Source organism: Schistocerca gregaria, chromosome 1 (assembly GCF_023897955.1).
Source record: "Schistocerca gregaria isolate iqSchGreg1 chromosome 1, iqSchGreg1.2, whole genome shotgun sequence".
NCBI lineage: Eukaryota > Metazoa > Arthropoda > Insecta > Orthoptera > Acrididae > Schistocerca > Schistocerca gregaria.
The window spans coordinates 1087108927-1087124024 of NC_064920.1; the positions used below are offsets into that span (position 1 = coordinate 1087108927).

The window sequence follows — 15098 nt, forward strand, 5'->3', positions numbered from 1 at the left end:
TGTTTCATTATTCCTCTTGCTACAGTCACCCCAGACAATAACCAACTCGCAATTTTCAAATGCCAATTTCAGACCTATTGAAACATTCAGATTTACCACACTTCATGCCAATTTTACAACAGCATGAAAAAATGAAACTGAAACTGTAGCAGTGAAAGAATTTGAAATATCCCTTAATTGCCAACAATCTCCAAAATAGTGTCATTCACTGGTCCACTGACCATGGTGTGCTATTTCTGAAAGCATACACTTTTCCTTTTCAGTTACTTTGTTGTGCCTCATCAGGGCTATAATATCATTGTAGAGACTTTTTTTTTTGTGGCTGAGGATAAGGTGAATAATTCTTGGTGTAGCACAGATATGGCATTTGTATTGATAAATTTTCTGTTTTGATACATTTTGCTCCTTAACTAAACTAAAGCTCTAACTTAATCTGTGTAATACTATTGTTTATAGGATAGTTCGAGTAGTCGTGCAAAGTGTATTTCATTCAAATGGATAAACTAGAATAGTCACCTGTCACAAACTTGTCATGGAGAGATTACTGCTAATAACAATGTATCCGAAGTTGATGTGTAGGTGAGTTTGCTCTTTCCAGGGATGGCATCTCCTCACTGAAACACATTGGCCAAAGTATATTGATCTAAATGAGGTCCTGTTGGAAAATAACTGTATGCATGTACAAAACAGTCATTGGTGATTTGCCAAGAATTTCCTTCTTGCACTGGTAAGTTGTGTAACGTAACCTGACATGGACTGCTCACTCATGCTGCAGGTAAACGAATCTGCTCCAATGGATAAAATCTGCCTTCTTGGCTGTGGAGTGCCAACTGGATACGGTGCTGCACTTAACACCGCTGGTGTCACTGCTGGCTCAAACTGTGCTATCTGGGGCCTGGGGGCCGTGGGGCTTGCAGTCGCCATGGGCTGTCGTGCTGCTGGTGCGAAAAGAATTATTGGCATTGATATAAACCCATCAAAGTTTGAAATTGGTATGTAAAGTTTGCTTACTCTGGAACTTGTCTGAACTCATTGCCACACCTGATATATTGCTATAGCTGTTTTGTTTGTAGACTATAGATGGCCTACAAGTACTTCCATCATTAGATAAAGAGCTGGGAAATTGAACAGTGGAAAATCCAAGATGGAGTTACAACAATATCATGAAAAGGATAGATCATTATTAACCGTATAACAGAGATGCTGAGTATCAATAGGCACAAGAAGAAGATTCAAACAAGTAAGCTTTCAGCCAAAAGGTTGTGTGTGTGTGTGTGTGTGTGTGTGTGTGTGTGTGTGTGTGTGTGTGTGTGTGTGTGTGTGTTTGCATTCCGATGAATGCCATTTGGGCTGAAAGCTTACTTGTTTGACAGTCTTTTTGTTGTGCCTATCTGTGGCCCATTATCTCTGCTAAATGGTGAGTAATTTATCCTTTTCATACTCTTGTAATTATTCTGAGCTGGAAAATTGATGACCTGGCAATAGTCTTGACTGAAATGATAAATGTTAAGAGCACAATGTTTTAACAAAGTTCAATTCAATCCATTAAATATATGTGTTCACAAAAGTTTGTGACGGAAATAATTTGCGTCATTTAGTACCATACAAATATTAAAATCTAGTGTGTGTGTAGGTGTGTGAAACATAGTATTACTTTCGATTACAACTTTCCTGTTAGGGATACAGAAAGATAGCACAGGCTATCATCAACAAAAAAGTGTACTTCTGGTTTTTAGGGTGCTCTGTCCTAATATGATGCAAAAAGTTGGCACCTGCAGTTTTTTGCTCTGAAAATTTATATTTTAAAGAGTACTTTTTAAAGATTTCAATTAGATGTATTTAAACTGCCATGAACTTGAAGAATTTTCAGTGGTATTGTTAGTACTGATTAGGATATAAGATAACTGTTATGATAAGCTCTTTGGCTCATTTTCTTTATTTACAGCTGTTCATTGGGTAGCCTCATTTCCTAGCTTGTAATACATGTATCAAGTACAGTGGTTAATTGTAGTTGTAAAAATTGTACTGGTTGTTTGTCACATTGGTGAATTTGTTGTTAAAAATCATCAGAGGACCATACTTTGAAAATAAATTTGATCTGGGTAAGTCATGGATACCACTTAAAGAAGTATTGTAGCCCTCAGAAAATAGTTGGAAAATAAAAAAGGATAAAAGTGGACTCACAGTGTTTGTGATTTCTACATTTCTTGCTGCTGTTTGTTAAAGTTGTGAAAGCATTAACCAAGGAAGAAAAATGCTTCAGGTATCTGTGCCGTAAGTTTTCTCATCTATAAAAAGTGTAAGTGAAAGATGTGATACAGTTTTTCAAAGCTGATGTTAAGATTCCATTTTTAAATAAGAAATATTATTCTCACTTAAATTTTTGATGAAAATGATTGTTAGATGTAATGCACATAATTACTTGTGGAAAGTTAAATATTGTGGAAGTGCTAATTTGCTTTTCTCGAGGTTTGTGCTATTAAGAACTCAATTTCCTGCTTCAGTATCACTGAAGGTGCTGTAGATGTTCTGCTGAGATTCGTCTCTGCCATAGTAATCAGCCCCTTAAATACTTGATTCTGTTTTTCTTAATTTTCTAATAATCTTCAATTTTCCTTTTAGCAAAGAAATTTGGCTGCACAGAATTTGTGAATCCGAAAGAACATGAGAAACCAATCCAGGAGGTGCTGATTGAAATGACAGATGGAGGATTGGATTATACATTTGAATGTGTTGGTAATGTTGATTTGATGCGTGCTGCTCTTGAATCATGTCACAAAGGTTGGGGAGTCTCAACCATTGTTGGTGTTGCTGCAGCGGGAAAGGAAATTAGCACACGGCCATTCCAGCTTGTAACTGGCCGCACCTGGAAAGGAACTGCATTTGGAGGTAATTATTTCACCATAATTGTATTTTCTAAAAAAAAACATTTAAAAGTTGTCCATATGTCCCCCACACAATACATACCACCTTCCCGATTCCACCTCTGTGTGTGTGTGTGTGTGTGTGTGTGTGTGTGTGTGTGTGTGTGTGTGTGTGTGTGTCCCCCACACAATACATACCACCTTCCCGATTCCACCTGTGTGTGTGTGTGTGTGTGTGTGTGTGTGTGTGTGTGTGTGTGTGTGTGTGTGTCATTGGTTGTATAGCTGAAGGGGAAAAAAATCAGTTATCTATGAAATGTTCCCAGTATATGTATATGTAATATCTTAAAATAAGTGTACACTAATCATGTACTGGAAGTAATGGTACACTTTTTAATTATAATGCCTGCATCTGTGCTACTTTCACTCTAGTAATTATGATCCTTGCCGCGGTGGGGTTGTTTCCATGCCTCAGGGATACAGAAACTTGTGCCATAAGTGCAACCACAATGGAAGGGTGTGTGTTGAGAGTTGTCGTGAAGAGGGGAAGCAGCCTTTTCATTAGTTTGCAAGGGCAACAGTCTGCATAATTGACTGATCTGTCCTTGTAACCTGTCAACGTGGCCATGTTTTGCTGGCACTGTGAGTGGCTGAAAACAAGGAGGAAACTACAGCTGGCAGAAAATCCAAAGACAATCTTAAGTGAAGAACACTAGTGTCAAGACACTGTCCATATCTTCACTGCGAGATAACAATGATGTCACTGGTAATAGTGCCACTAAAGCAGTTACTGAACATGGTATTCCGAAAGTCCTTCACCAGAGAAGGTGAAGTAAATATTTCAGCATTTGAACAGAGAACTACCAACATGAGTAACTTAGAAATATATGTCCTCAGTGTAGTGAAACAGCTTAAATCCCTTATCAAAGGCAAGGCCTCCAGTCTAGATTTGTATGAGGATTAAGTTGCTCCATACTCATCAATCATCTAAAACTGCTTGCTCAGTGAAAGATCTGCACCTAAAGACTGTAAACTTCCACAAGACACACCAATACCCAAGAATGGAAAAGGAGTACTCAAATGAATTACAGATCCATATCACTAACACTGATTTGCAGTAGGACTTTGGAACATATACTGTTTTCATTCATTACAGATTATCTCGAAGAAAACAATTTATTGACAAATATTAAGAATGGATTGAGAAAATATTGTTTGTCTGAAACACAACTAGGTCTTCATTCTCATTAAATAATGATTGCTGTTGACGGAGGATGTCAGATCGATTCTATACTTTGATTTCCAGAACGCTTTAGACGCCATTTCTAACAGGCGACTTGTAATCAGTTTGCATGCCTATGGAGTACTGCCTAAGTTGAGCGACTGGATCCACGAGTTCCCGTCAGGAAGATCACAGTTCATAGTAAATGATGGAAAGTAATTAGTAAACAGAAATATCTGGTATTCCCAGAGTGGATCCTGATCCACATAAACGACACAGTGTGACTAAGCAAGCTAGGATAATTTTACTTCCCCTCTTGTTTTGCCGTCTTCCTACTTAGATTAGGTTTTTAATTTTTGAATGAATTACCATTAACATACATGAGTGTAATCTGCATTTTCATAAGAGAAAGGTTGGCCCATAGTTTTAAAGAATATAACACCAGATCTAATTTTGTGCCTAGTTTTACATATGTAATATATTTTCTAATTTATTTCGATTATGCCTAGTTAGTATCTTTTGTAATAGGGTGAAATCAGTAATTGTTTCATAACTTAAATTCTATTGTTGGGGTATAAACAAATATAAATTCTGTACTAGTTATAAACATTTGGAGGAACAACTAATAGTATGCTTAAAGTATTTATTTGGCTCTGTTCTAAAATGTGTTAGCAAAGAAAGACCTTAATTAATTTTGCAGTAATTAAGTTTTGTCAAAAGTATTCTTTACATAACTATATTTGTTGATTTCATCATTTAAGCAAATAATTCTGCTTAACCTCTGCTGTAGAAGAAACTGTTGAAAAGATGGAATTTTTCAATGTGGTCAGTTAATTGAATGAGTTAAGATTTAATTGCAATTTTTGTAAATTAAACCTTGAACAATGTGTAAGTTTAGCACCTATTATAGTAAGGATATATAAGGGCCTGGAGTTTGTTCCTGACAGTCAGTCCATGGCCGAGTTTGACGAGCAACCTGTGTTGGCTAGTATGACAACAGTGCATCAACTTAACAGTGTAATAAGTGTTGCACAATTAGGCCGTGTGTTAAGAGTGACAGTGTCTGCTCAATATGTACCTGATTATTCTTCAAGAATTGCGAAATTTGTGGTTAGGCTTTACTGCTTGTAGATGTTCAACAGTAAACTGTTGTAGCAGTATGTGGATGTTCACCTACGACCTATTAATGAGCCACGTCGAAGGTTAATCAATAGTGCACTGGCCATATATTAACTGTGTATTATTGGAGGTTGTGAAAAGTGAAAGTAAGACTGTGAAACACAACTATGCATCTGTCAGCTACATTATTTACTCTAGTCGGTGTCCAGATTACAAACCCCATTTTTCAGCCAGTGTAGCAATGCAGTACGTTGACACCTAGGACGACAAAAGATCACCAAAGGAAAAAAAAGCAGGCGAGCACTGCTACAGTAGGAGACAATCTTAGCAGCCCTGTTAGACTGTTTGCAGATGATGCTGTCATTTGCCATCTTTTAAAGTCATCAGAAGATCAAAATTGATTGCAAAGTTATTTAGACAAGATCTGAGGGATGAAGTAGTGAAGGCAGCAGAGGATAAAGTAGGTAAAAAGACGAGGGCTGCTAGAAATCCTTGGTTAACGGAATAAATATTGAATTTAATTGATGAAAGGAGAAAATATAAAAATGCAGTAAATGAAGCAGGCAAAAAGGAATACAGACATCTCAAAAATGAGATCGACAGGAAGTGCAAAATGGCTAAACAGGGATGGCTAGAGGACAAATGTAAGGATGTAGAAGCTTATCTCACTAGAGGTAAGATAGATACTGCCTACAGGAAAATTAAAGAGACCTTTGGAGAGAAGAGAACCACATGTATGAATATCAAGAGCTCAGATGGCAACCCAGTTCTAAGCAAAGAAGGGAAGGCAGAAAGGTGGAAGGAGTATATAGAAGGTTTATACAAGGGTGATGTACTTGAGGACAATATTATGGAAATGGAAGAGGATGTAGATGAAGACGATATGGGAGATACGATACTGCGTGAAGAGTTTGACAGAGCACTGAAAGACCTGAGTCGAAACAAGGCCCCCGGAGTAGACAACATTCCATTAGAACTACTGACGGCCTTGGGAGAGCCAGTCATGACAAAACTCTACCAGCTGGTGAGCAAGATGTATGAGACAGGCGAAATACCCTCAGACTTCAAGAAGAATATAATAATTCCAATCCCAAAGAAAGCAGGTGCTGACAGATGTGAAAATTACCGAACTATCAGTTTAATAAGCCACGGCTGCAAAATACTAACGCGAATTCTTTACAGACGAATGGAAAAACTGGTAGATGCAGACCTCGGGGAAGATCAGTTTGGATTCCGTAGAAATGTTGGAACACGTGAGGCAATACTGACCTTAAGACTTATCTTAGAAGAAAGATTAAGAAAAGGCAAACCTACGTTTCTAGCATTTGTAGATTTAGAGAAAGCTTTTGACAATGTTGACTGGAATACTCTTCTTCAAATTCTAAAGGTGGCAGGGGTAAAATACAGGGAGCGAAAGGCTATTTACAATTTGTACAGAAACCAGATGGCCGTCATAAAAGTCGAGGGGCATGAAAGGGAAGCAGTGGTTGGGAAAGGAGTGAGACAGGGTTGTAGCCTCTCCCCGATGTTATTCAATCTGTATATTGAGCAAGCAGTAAAGGAAACAAAAGAAAAATTTGGAGTAGGTATTAAAATTCATGGAGACGAAGTAAAAACTTTGAGGTTCGCCGATGACATTGTAATTGTGTCAGAGACGGCAAAGGACTTGGAAGAGCAGTTGAATGGAATGGATAGTGTCTTGAAAGGAGGATATAAGATGAACATCAACAAAAGCAAAACGAGGATAATGGAATGTAGTCAAATTAAATCGGGTGATGGTGAGGGAATTAGATTAGGAAATGAGACACTTAAAGTAGTAAAGGAGTTTTGTTATTTAGGAAGTAAAATAACTGATGATGGCCGAAGTAGAGAGGATATAAAATGTAGACTGGCAATGGCAAGGAAAGCGTTTCTGAAGAAGAGAAATTTGTTAACATCGAATATAGATTTATGTATCAGGAAGTCGTTTCTGAAAGTATTTGTTTGGAGTGTAGCCATGTATGAAAGTGAAACATGGACGATAACTAGTTTGGACAAGAAGAGAATAGAAGCTTTCGAAATGTGGTGCTACAGAAGAATACTGAAGATAAGGTGGATAGATCACGTAACTAATGAGGAGGTATTGAATAGGATTGGGGAGAAGTTTGTGGCACAACTTGACTAGAAGAAGGGATAGGTTGGTAGGACATGTTTTGAGGCATCAAGGGATCACAAATTTAGCATTGGAGGGCAGCGTGGAGGGTAAAAATCGTAGAGGGAGACCGAGAGATGAGTACACTAAGCAGATTCAGAAGGATGTAGGTTGCAGTAGGTACTGGGAGATGAAGCAGCTTGCACAGGATAGAGTAGCATGGAGAGCTGCATCAAACCAGTCTCAGGACTGAAGACAACAACAACAACAATCTTTATTGTGCGAAAAGTGACAGTTGCTTTTCAGTAATGAAAAGTGTGAAGTCATCCACATCAGTACCACAAGAAATTGGCTAAATTTCAGTTAAGTGATAAATCACACAGATCTAAAGCCTGTAAATTCAACTGAATAATCAATGATTATTGATAATATAATGTAAATGGATAGGTAAAAAATATACTCACCAAGCGGTGGACATTATATTATCAACGAAATACTTAGCAATTACAGTGATGAATAAATTAAATTGAAATGATCACATAGATCATGTTGTGGGGCAAGCAAACCAAAGAATGTGATTTATTGTCAGAAGACTTAGAAAGTACAACAGGTCTACTAAGGAGACTGCATGCCACCTCTCCTGGATTATTGATTTGCAGTGTGGGATCCACATCTGATGGATCTGTGGAGAACACCAAACAGTTCAAAGAAGGGCAGCTCATTTTGTATTATCATGAAATAGAGGAGGGAGTGCCACAGACATGATACTTGAATTGGTGTGGCAATCGTTAAAATGAAAGTGCTTTTCATTGCAAGTGAAATTTCAAACATACAGTAGTATTGTTGGCATCCGCCTGCTGCTAGGGAGAAATGATCATCATGATGAAGTTACAGATATCTCAGCTCATACAAATAGATTTAAAAATATTTATGTAATCATCATTAATATTAGTTTAAAATTAATGAAAGTAGGCTGCATGTGTGGTAGAGACCTTGGAGACACAGGATAATTTCAAATAGACTACATAACTGTAAGACAGATTTTGAAACCAGATTGTAAACTGTTAAAACATATCCAGGGCATATATGGACTTGGACTGTAATTAAAATGTTATGATAAGTTAAGCAGGAATGCCTGAAGCACAAATGCAAAGCTTGAGAAGCATGTATATGGAGGGGAGGGACAGATACCACCTATAGGAAGATTAAAAGACCTTGGGAGAAAAGAGAAGCAACTTGTAAGGTACCCCTTCTTTGCAGAAGAAGAGTTAATTTCGTTATTTCCAGTTTTGCTATTTCACTTATATGAAGTGAGTATATCAGTGCTGCAGTAAGGGTAGAGTAAGGAGTGAGAAGTTGGTTCCCATGCTGGTTAGCAGAGGCAGTTGGCCAACTGGCACTTTTAGAGCCAGTGGAATGAGATACCGATGCAGAAATCACTCGTGACGTCAGCAGAGAGATAAGCTATTCTTCTAATAGAGTAGGCAAGTGTTAATGCCCCTGTAAAAAATGAAATTTTTTAAATGTATGTGAAGAAGGCAATGCTACTTGATTGGTTCATGTAGTGAGTAATATGGGCGAATCTGCTGTTATAATTTTGGAGACTTTTCAGCCTGATTGAATGATGACATGGTCTCGGGTTTTTAGCAGAGTTGACCAATTCTCTGTGGAATATTTAGACTGAGTTTGGCAGCTTCAGGAATTTTTGAGCAGCTGTATTGTGTGAATGCTGTCTGGTCTCCAGAAAGCATAAAATTAATCTGTCACATTTGGTGGCACACCAATTACCAAACCATTTTCACCAAAAAGCTTTGTATTTGTTGGTTCCTTTCATAACAAGGGCATGGAAAGTTGAAGAGTAATAAAAGAAACTTTACTGGCAGTTAACCAGATTAACAAATTTTGTCAGTAAGTATTATAAATAATAATTTTGTTAACATACATACATACATACATACTGTCTGTTTTGGGTGCCAATGTCAGTCAAATAAAAGATCATTTCTCCATATTGTAGTATCTTTCTTACACTAGTTTGTTTTCCAGTCTTTTTAATCAATTTGAAATGTTTGGACTGTGATTCTTTTATGTAGGCTGAGCAGTTCTAAGCACTTCAGTCTGGACCCACGCGACCGTTATGGTCGCAGGTTTGAATCCTGCCTCGGGCATGGATGTGTGTGCTGTCCTTAGGTTTTAGTAGTTCAAAGTTCTAGGGGACTGATGGCCTGAGATGTTAAGTCTCGTAGTGCTGATAGCCATTTGAACCATTCTTTTTGTGTAGGTTTATAAGCAGCTCTTTTTTATTTCACAGGATTTAAGAGCAGGGACAGTGTGCCTAAACTTGTTGAAGACTATCTGGCCAAGAAAATTATGCTTGATGAATTTGTTACTCATAACTTGCCATTTGAAAAAATCAATGAAGCATTTGATCTTTTACATGCTGGAAAGAGGTAAGAGGCTGTTAATCTCTGCTTTTCATGGTATTTACTACTAAGTAGAATACTTTTGTCAAGCTCTATTGGTGCAATATTATGATCATTGAGTAGAATGGAATATTGCACCATTGTTTTTCAGTTCATTGACATTGAGAGTGTTTATTTAAGTGTATAGTGTTTCCTCCAGGGTGTCCTCAGTGTGTTCAATCAAATAAAACTAAAAGTAACTAGTAGTTAACACTCCTGTGAACATTGAACATTTTCTTCATGCTGCAAATAAAAACTATAGATAGTTATCTGCAAATGTGTGTCATTGTGAGCAGTCACTAATTTTAAAATTTTATTAATTTTGTCAAATTTAAAGTGATATTTTCTGTTTTTTCTTTACCTTGTTTCTTGACAATCTATGGAACTGTTTTTATAGAGATGTAATTCTGTTTCCAGCATTCGAACTGTTGTTGAGTTCTGAAGACTAGGATTGTGAATACCTACTTCTGGTGCTGCATCTCTTGGAAGAGATTATTACTCAGTCAAATGTGCTTCCAAATATATTGGTGTCATATTGGATATTGCATTTACTTTTATAACACTTGCATGTACTCGTTTACAATTTTGTGATACGAAGAAGCCAAATAAAGATATGCATTTAATTGATTATGTATTTAATGATAGATGTAAATGCACACATTGGTGGCAGTTTTTTTTTAGCTCCAATATTTTGTACTGAAAAGGTAAACAGTAGGAGTGTGATCGAGGGCACATGTTATTATTTATTTCACAGATCAGTTTTTCTATGACTGTGTGATGTTTGAACTACTTGGTATGCATATGTGGGGACACTATTCTCCCTTTCAAAGATGCTGTTGGGTTTCTGAGCCTTTATTTTTTATGCAAAATTGCCATTGTCATTACTGCACCTCAAGGCAAAATTGTTTAGAAGGCACTAAACATGTAGATGTATCTTAACCACATGTCCTGGGGAGTGGACTGGAAGTGTCTGCTCCAGTTTTATAGGGCCTCTGTGCAATCATGGCTGGACTGTGGTTGCACAGCGTATAGGTCAGGGAGACCTTCTTACCGGAAGATAGTTGATCCTGTACGCCATGAGGGCATCAGGGTCACCATTGGTGCTTACATGGCCCGCCCCATAACCACCGTCTGTGCCGAGGCTGGTGAAACCCCCACTTACTATTCGATGGCAACTCCTCGTGGTGTTTCAGGCATGTACATTCCTCACTACTCCCAATCACCAGCATACCATACCATTGCTCTCCCAGCTATGGAATGCCTCTTGACGAATTGTCCACGGGCAACAAGAGCATTTGGGATTTGTGCGAAATGTGTATGGGAGTCCTTTGGTGTGGGGCATGTACAGGCTCAAATCAGGGTTTTAACTGACTGCCACTCTAGTTGCTGCAGACCCAGATTTAGTATAGTACAAGAAACATTTCAGTCCTGTTTCTGTTTTTAATGTGATATTTTCTGACATTTTGAATGAGCACCGCAACTATATAGCCATATATGTCTATAGATCTAAATGAGGGGACTGTTGGGTTGCTATGTTGTTTTCCTGGATTGTGTCCTCAAGTTTCAGTAGTGTCAACAGTTCACTGTCTTTGATGCCAGATTATCTATGATCTTGAGGGTGCTGGAGCAGATAAGATACAATATGCTTGCTAAATTTTCTTCTGTACCGACTCCGTGAGTGCTAGTCAGGATCTGCAACATTTGTAGCTAACTGAGAAAGTAGTCCGGGACATTCAGGATGCCTTTCTCCACTTAAAGGTCTGGGAAGGAGGTGTCTTTCTGTTGGTCACCAGGACACATGGGTATTGCAGGGAACTAAAGGGCAGATATAGCAGCTAAGGAGATGTGTTGTAATCCTAAGTTCAGTGTGCCATCCCTCTACATGATATTGTTTCACAATTGAGGTACAGTGTCTTGTCAGTGGGAAGATGAGTCGCTGGAAGTGATGGACAATAAGTTCCGTCTAGTAAAGCCCACACTGCAGCTGTGGTGTACCTCCTTCCACCACACAGGTGGGGCATGTTTCTCCTTACTCGTCTTCACATAGGCCACAGCCCTATGATGCACGGCTTCTTGCTCTGACAGCAGAACAGGCTGGCATACAGATCACTGTGCAGTGCATGTTATTAGACTTTTATTTTCAGACCAGAGGGCAGCAATAGGTTTTCCGACATATCTGTGCTTTATTATAAGTAATGTTCAAATTAATGTCGTGAGAGTTTTAGGGATTTGTGATTTGTCCAACTTGTTCCCTAAAATTTTAGGGAGATGTTCTGAAAACACACACGCACACACTGAGGTGTTATGATCATTCTACTAAATTCCAACAAGGGGAAACTGCATCTGATGATGATCCTCTAATTTCAATGCTCTTTAACATACTGGCTGGGGACCACTCAAAAGTAACTCTTATGAAAGGGTTCAACTCATTAGACCCTTTTTTGAGAAATAACATTTATGCTTGTATTTTTTATATTATCGTTCAGGCAGTCCTGACACTGCTTCAAGGGGTAAATGTCATTAAAGCATTCAGAACACAAATTTTCTGCACCATGTGTACTGATTAAAAGACATTTTTCACATGCACATGTTTTTGTCTTCAGTTAGAAACTTACGTTATTTTCATGAAAGTGTCTCCATGCATAATTAGTTAACAGTAAGAAAGTGCTTGGAAAGATATGAAACAATAATCATAATGCTTATATTTTACTCAATATTGTATTATTACCTGTATTATTCTTTAAATAGTGCAGAAAGTATAGGTAAGATTAAGCTTATATTTGTTTAATTATTCAAGAGAAAAATAAAAAAACTTCAGTGTGGGTAGGCTATGAACCCATTCGACCTGTGTTGGTATGTAATTAACTTGTAAACTTATAACAGCAAAATCCTTTCTCAGTTGTGATGCTGCTGAAACATATTTCTGCATTTTCCTGGCCAGGACCAACATGATTTGGCTCTGGCTACAGGATGCTGGACCTGGAAACAAAGATCTGGGCATCAAATAGCAGCTCTGTGATGGACAGTGACTCTTTTAATTAGTGTTTACTGAGGGAAATGTCTATTCTGACTGGTAGAATGTAATTTTCCATAAATCATCATTTTCTGACAAATAATGATGCTCCAGTAAGAATGTACAGTCTGCACGGCGTGAACTTCTACCAAAAATATATTCACAAGCCATCTCATAGTGGCCATTTGCCTGTGGCAGTTCTGCTCTGGATGTGTTCCTGTTGACTGTGGTCTTTGATTCACATGAATTATGAGTAAAGTTATATTCTCATCCGAGAGACCAATATATCCTGATCAATTAATAGGTTTTCACAGGGAGTACACTTGTTGGCTATGGTGCTGAAATGGTTGGCAGGATAGAATTAAATTTATCTTTTTGATTGGCCTCTTTCTGCAATGGACTTCAGTGCCATTGAAAACGTATGAGAGGGGGTGGGGGAAGACAAAATGGACCATGTGAAAAAACTGGACTGATCCTGTGCCAAGGACCTGTGATGACCTTCAGAATGTCACCCTAGCTGCTCAGGAGGAGGTGGCAGAAAATAAGATCTATTAATTTATAGGCTCCTTTCCTCACAGGATGCAGATAGTCATTTAAGTGAAATATTTTTGAATGGGGTATTAAGTGGTGAAGAAGAGGGATAAAAAAAATCTTGAGAACTGTCAACTCTGTGTTCTGTTAATTTTGTGTTTACTGTAGACCAAACAAATTAACACGGTAAAACAAAAAAACTGCCAAAAGAGGGATTCAATCCGAATCCTGTTGCCGTGCAACTGCTCATCAGTCCAGTGAGTACCCCACCGAAGTATAAAGTTGGTATACTGTGTTCGGTAATGTTCCGGCATTTGTTACTGTTCTACCCTTGATTTAAACTTGTCTTCTTCACATCTGTATTCTAAGAATGACTCTGAGCAAGTTTTCTGTTGGGTTTTAGTAGATTTGTAACATCTATACTCTGTGAACCACTGTGAGGTGTATGCAGAAAGTACATCCCATTAGGGTTTTTTTCCTGTTCAATTTATATAGGGAGTGTGGGAAGAGTGATTGGCTCAGGATTGGTTGATCATAAAGATGCAGTAGGTGATAACGTCATGGGGTGGAAAGTTCTCCACACTAGTTGCTAGGGAGCGTACTGCAGAATCGATGCGAACAAAAGCAACGGTCTGCCAAACTTGACCAACTTCACCACGGAAAACTGATGGTCCATGCAGAAGTTCATGCATGCAGTAATTATTCTGATCTTGTCCTCATAATCCCTGTAGTATATTCCTAGAGTAATCGTTTAAAGCTGGTTCTTGAAACTTTTAATAGACTTTCAAAGGGTAGTTTACATCTATCTTAGTCTTCCAGTTCAGCTCCTTCAGTATCTCTGCGACAGTCGCGGATTAAATGATTCTGTGACCATTGGTGCTGCTCTCATCTGTATATGTTCAATATCCCCTGTTAATTCTATCTGGTATGGGCCCCACACACTTTAGCAATATTCTGGAACAAGACACATGAGTAATTTGTAAGCAATCTCTTTTGTAGACTGATTGCACTTCCTCAGTGTTCTACCAATAAACTGAAGTCTACCACCTGCTTTACTCACAATGAACCCATAAGATCATTCCATTTCATATCCCTGTGAAATGTTACATCCAGATATTTTTAAGAGTTGGCAAATTCCAGTAGTTACGTATTAACATTGTGGTCATAGGATACGATGTTTTTTAGTTTTGTGATGTACACAATTTTACATTTCTGAATGTTTAAAGCAAGTTGCCAGCCGCTCCACCACTTAAAAATCTTATCAAGATCTTACTATTTATGCAGCTATTGTCAGGTAGTACTTAGTTATAGATAACCACATCATATGCAGAAGACCTGATTTTACACTATTAAAATGGTCTGCAATGTACAACAGGAAGAACAAGGGTCCCAGTACACTTCCCTGAGGCACACCTAAAGTACTTCTGCATCTGACGGTCTCTCTCCATCCAAGATAACATGCTGCATCCTTCCTACCAAAAACTCCTCAATCCAGTCACAAATTTCACCTGCTACCCTGTATGATCGTTCTTCTGACGATAAGCATAGGTCTAGTATTGACTCGTGCTTTTCACAAATCAAGAGGTACTGCATCTGCCTGGTTGCCTTGATCCAAAGCTTTCAGTATGTCATGGGAGAAACATGCGAGTTCTGTTTCACATGATCGACGATTCGAAATCCGTGCTGGTTGGCATTGAGAGGCTATTCTGTTAAAGGTACCTCATCATGTTTGAGCTTGGAGTATGTTCTAAGATTCTAC

At 38.2% G+C, this 15098-nt stretch overlaps 1 protein-coding gene across 1 annotated transcript in view; it reads left to right on the forward strand.

Annotated features, from left to right (window-relative positions):
* Positions 1-10418, forward strand: part of LOC126281954 (alcohol dehydrogenase class-3) — a 28013-nt gene extending 17595 nt beyond the window's left edge. The window contains exons 5-8 of the mRNA XM_049981323.1: positions 776-992; positions 2623-2889; positions 9645-9783; positions 10213-10418. Of these exons, the coding sequence (XP_049837280.1) occupies positions 776-992; positions 2623-2889; positions 9645-9783; positions 10213-10237 (648 nt within the window). The 3' untranslated portion in view covers positions 10238-10418. The remainder of the gene's footprint in view (positions 1-775; positions 993-2622; positions 2890-9644; positions 9784-10212) is intronic.
* Positions 10419-15098: the final 4680 nt, after the last annotated feature.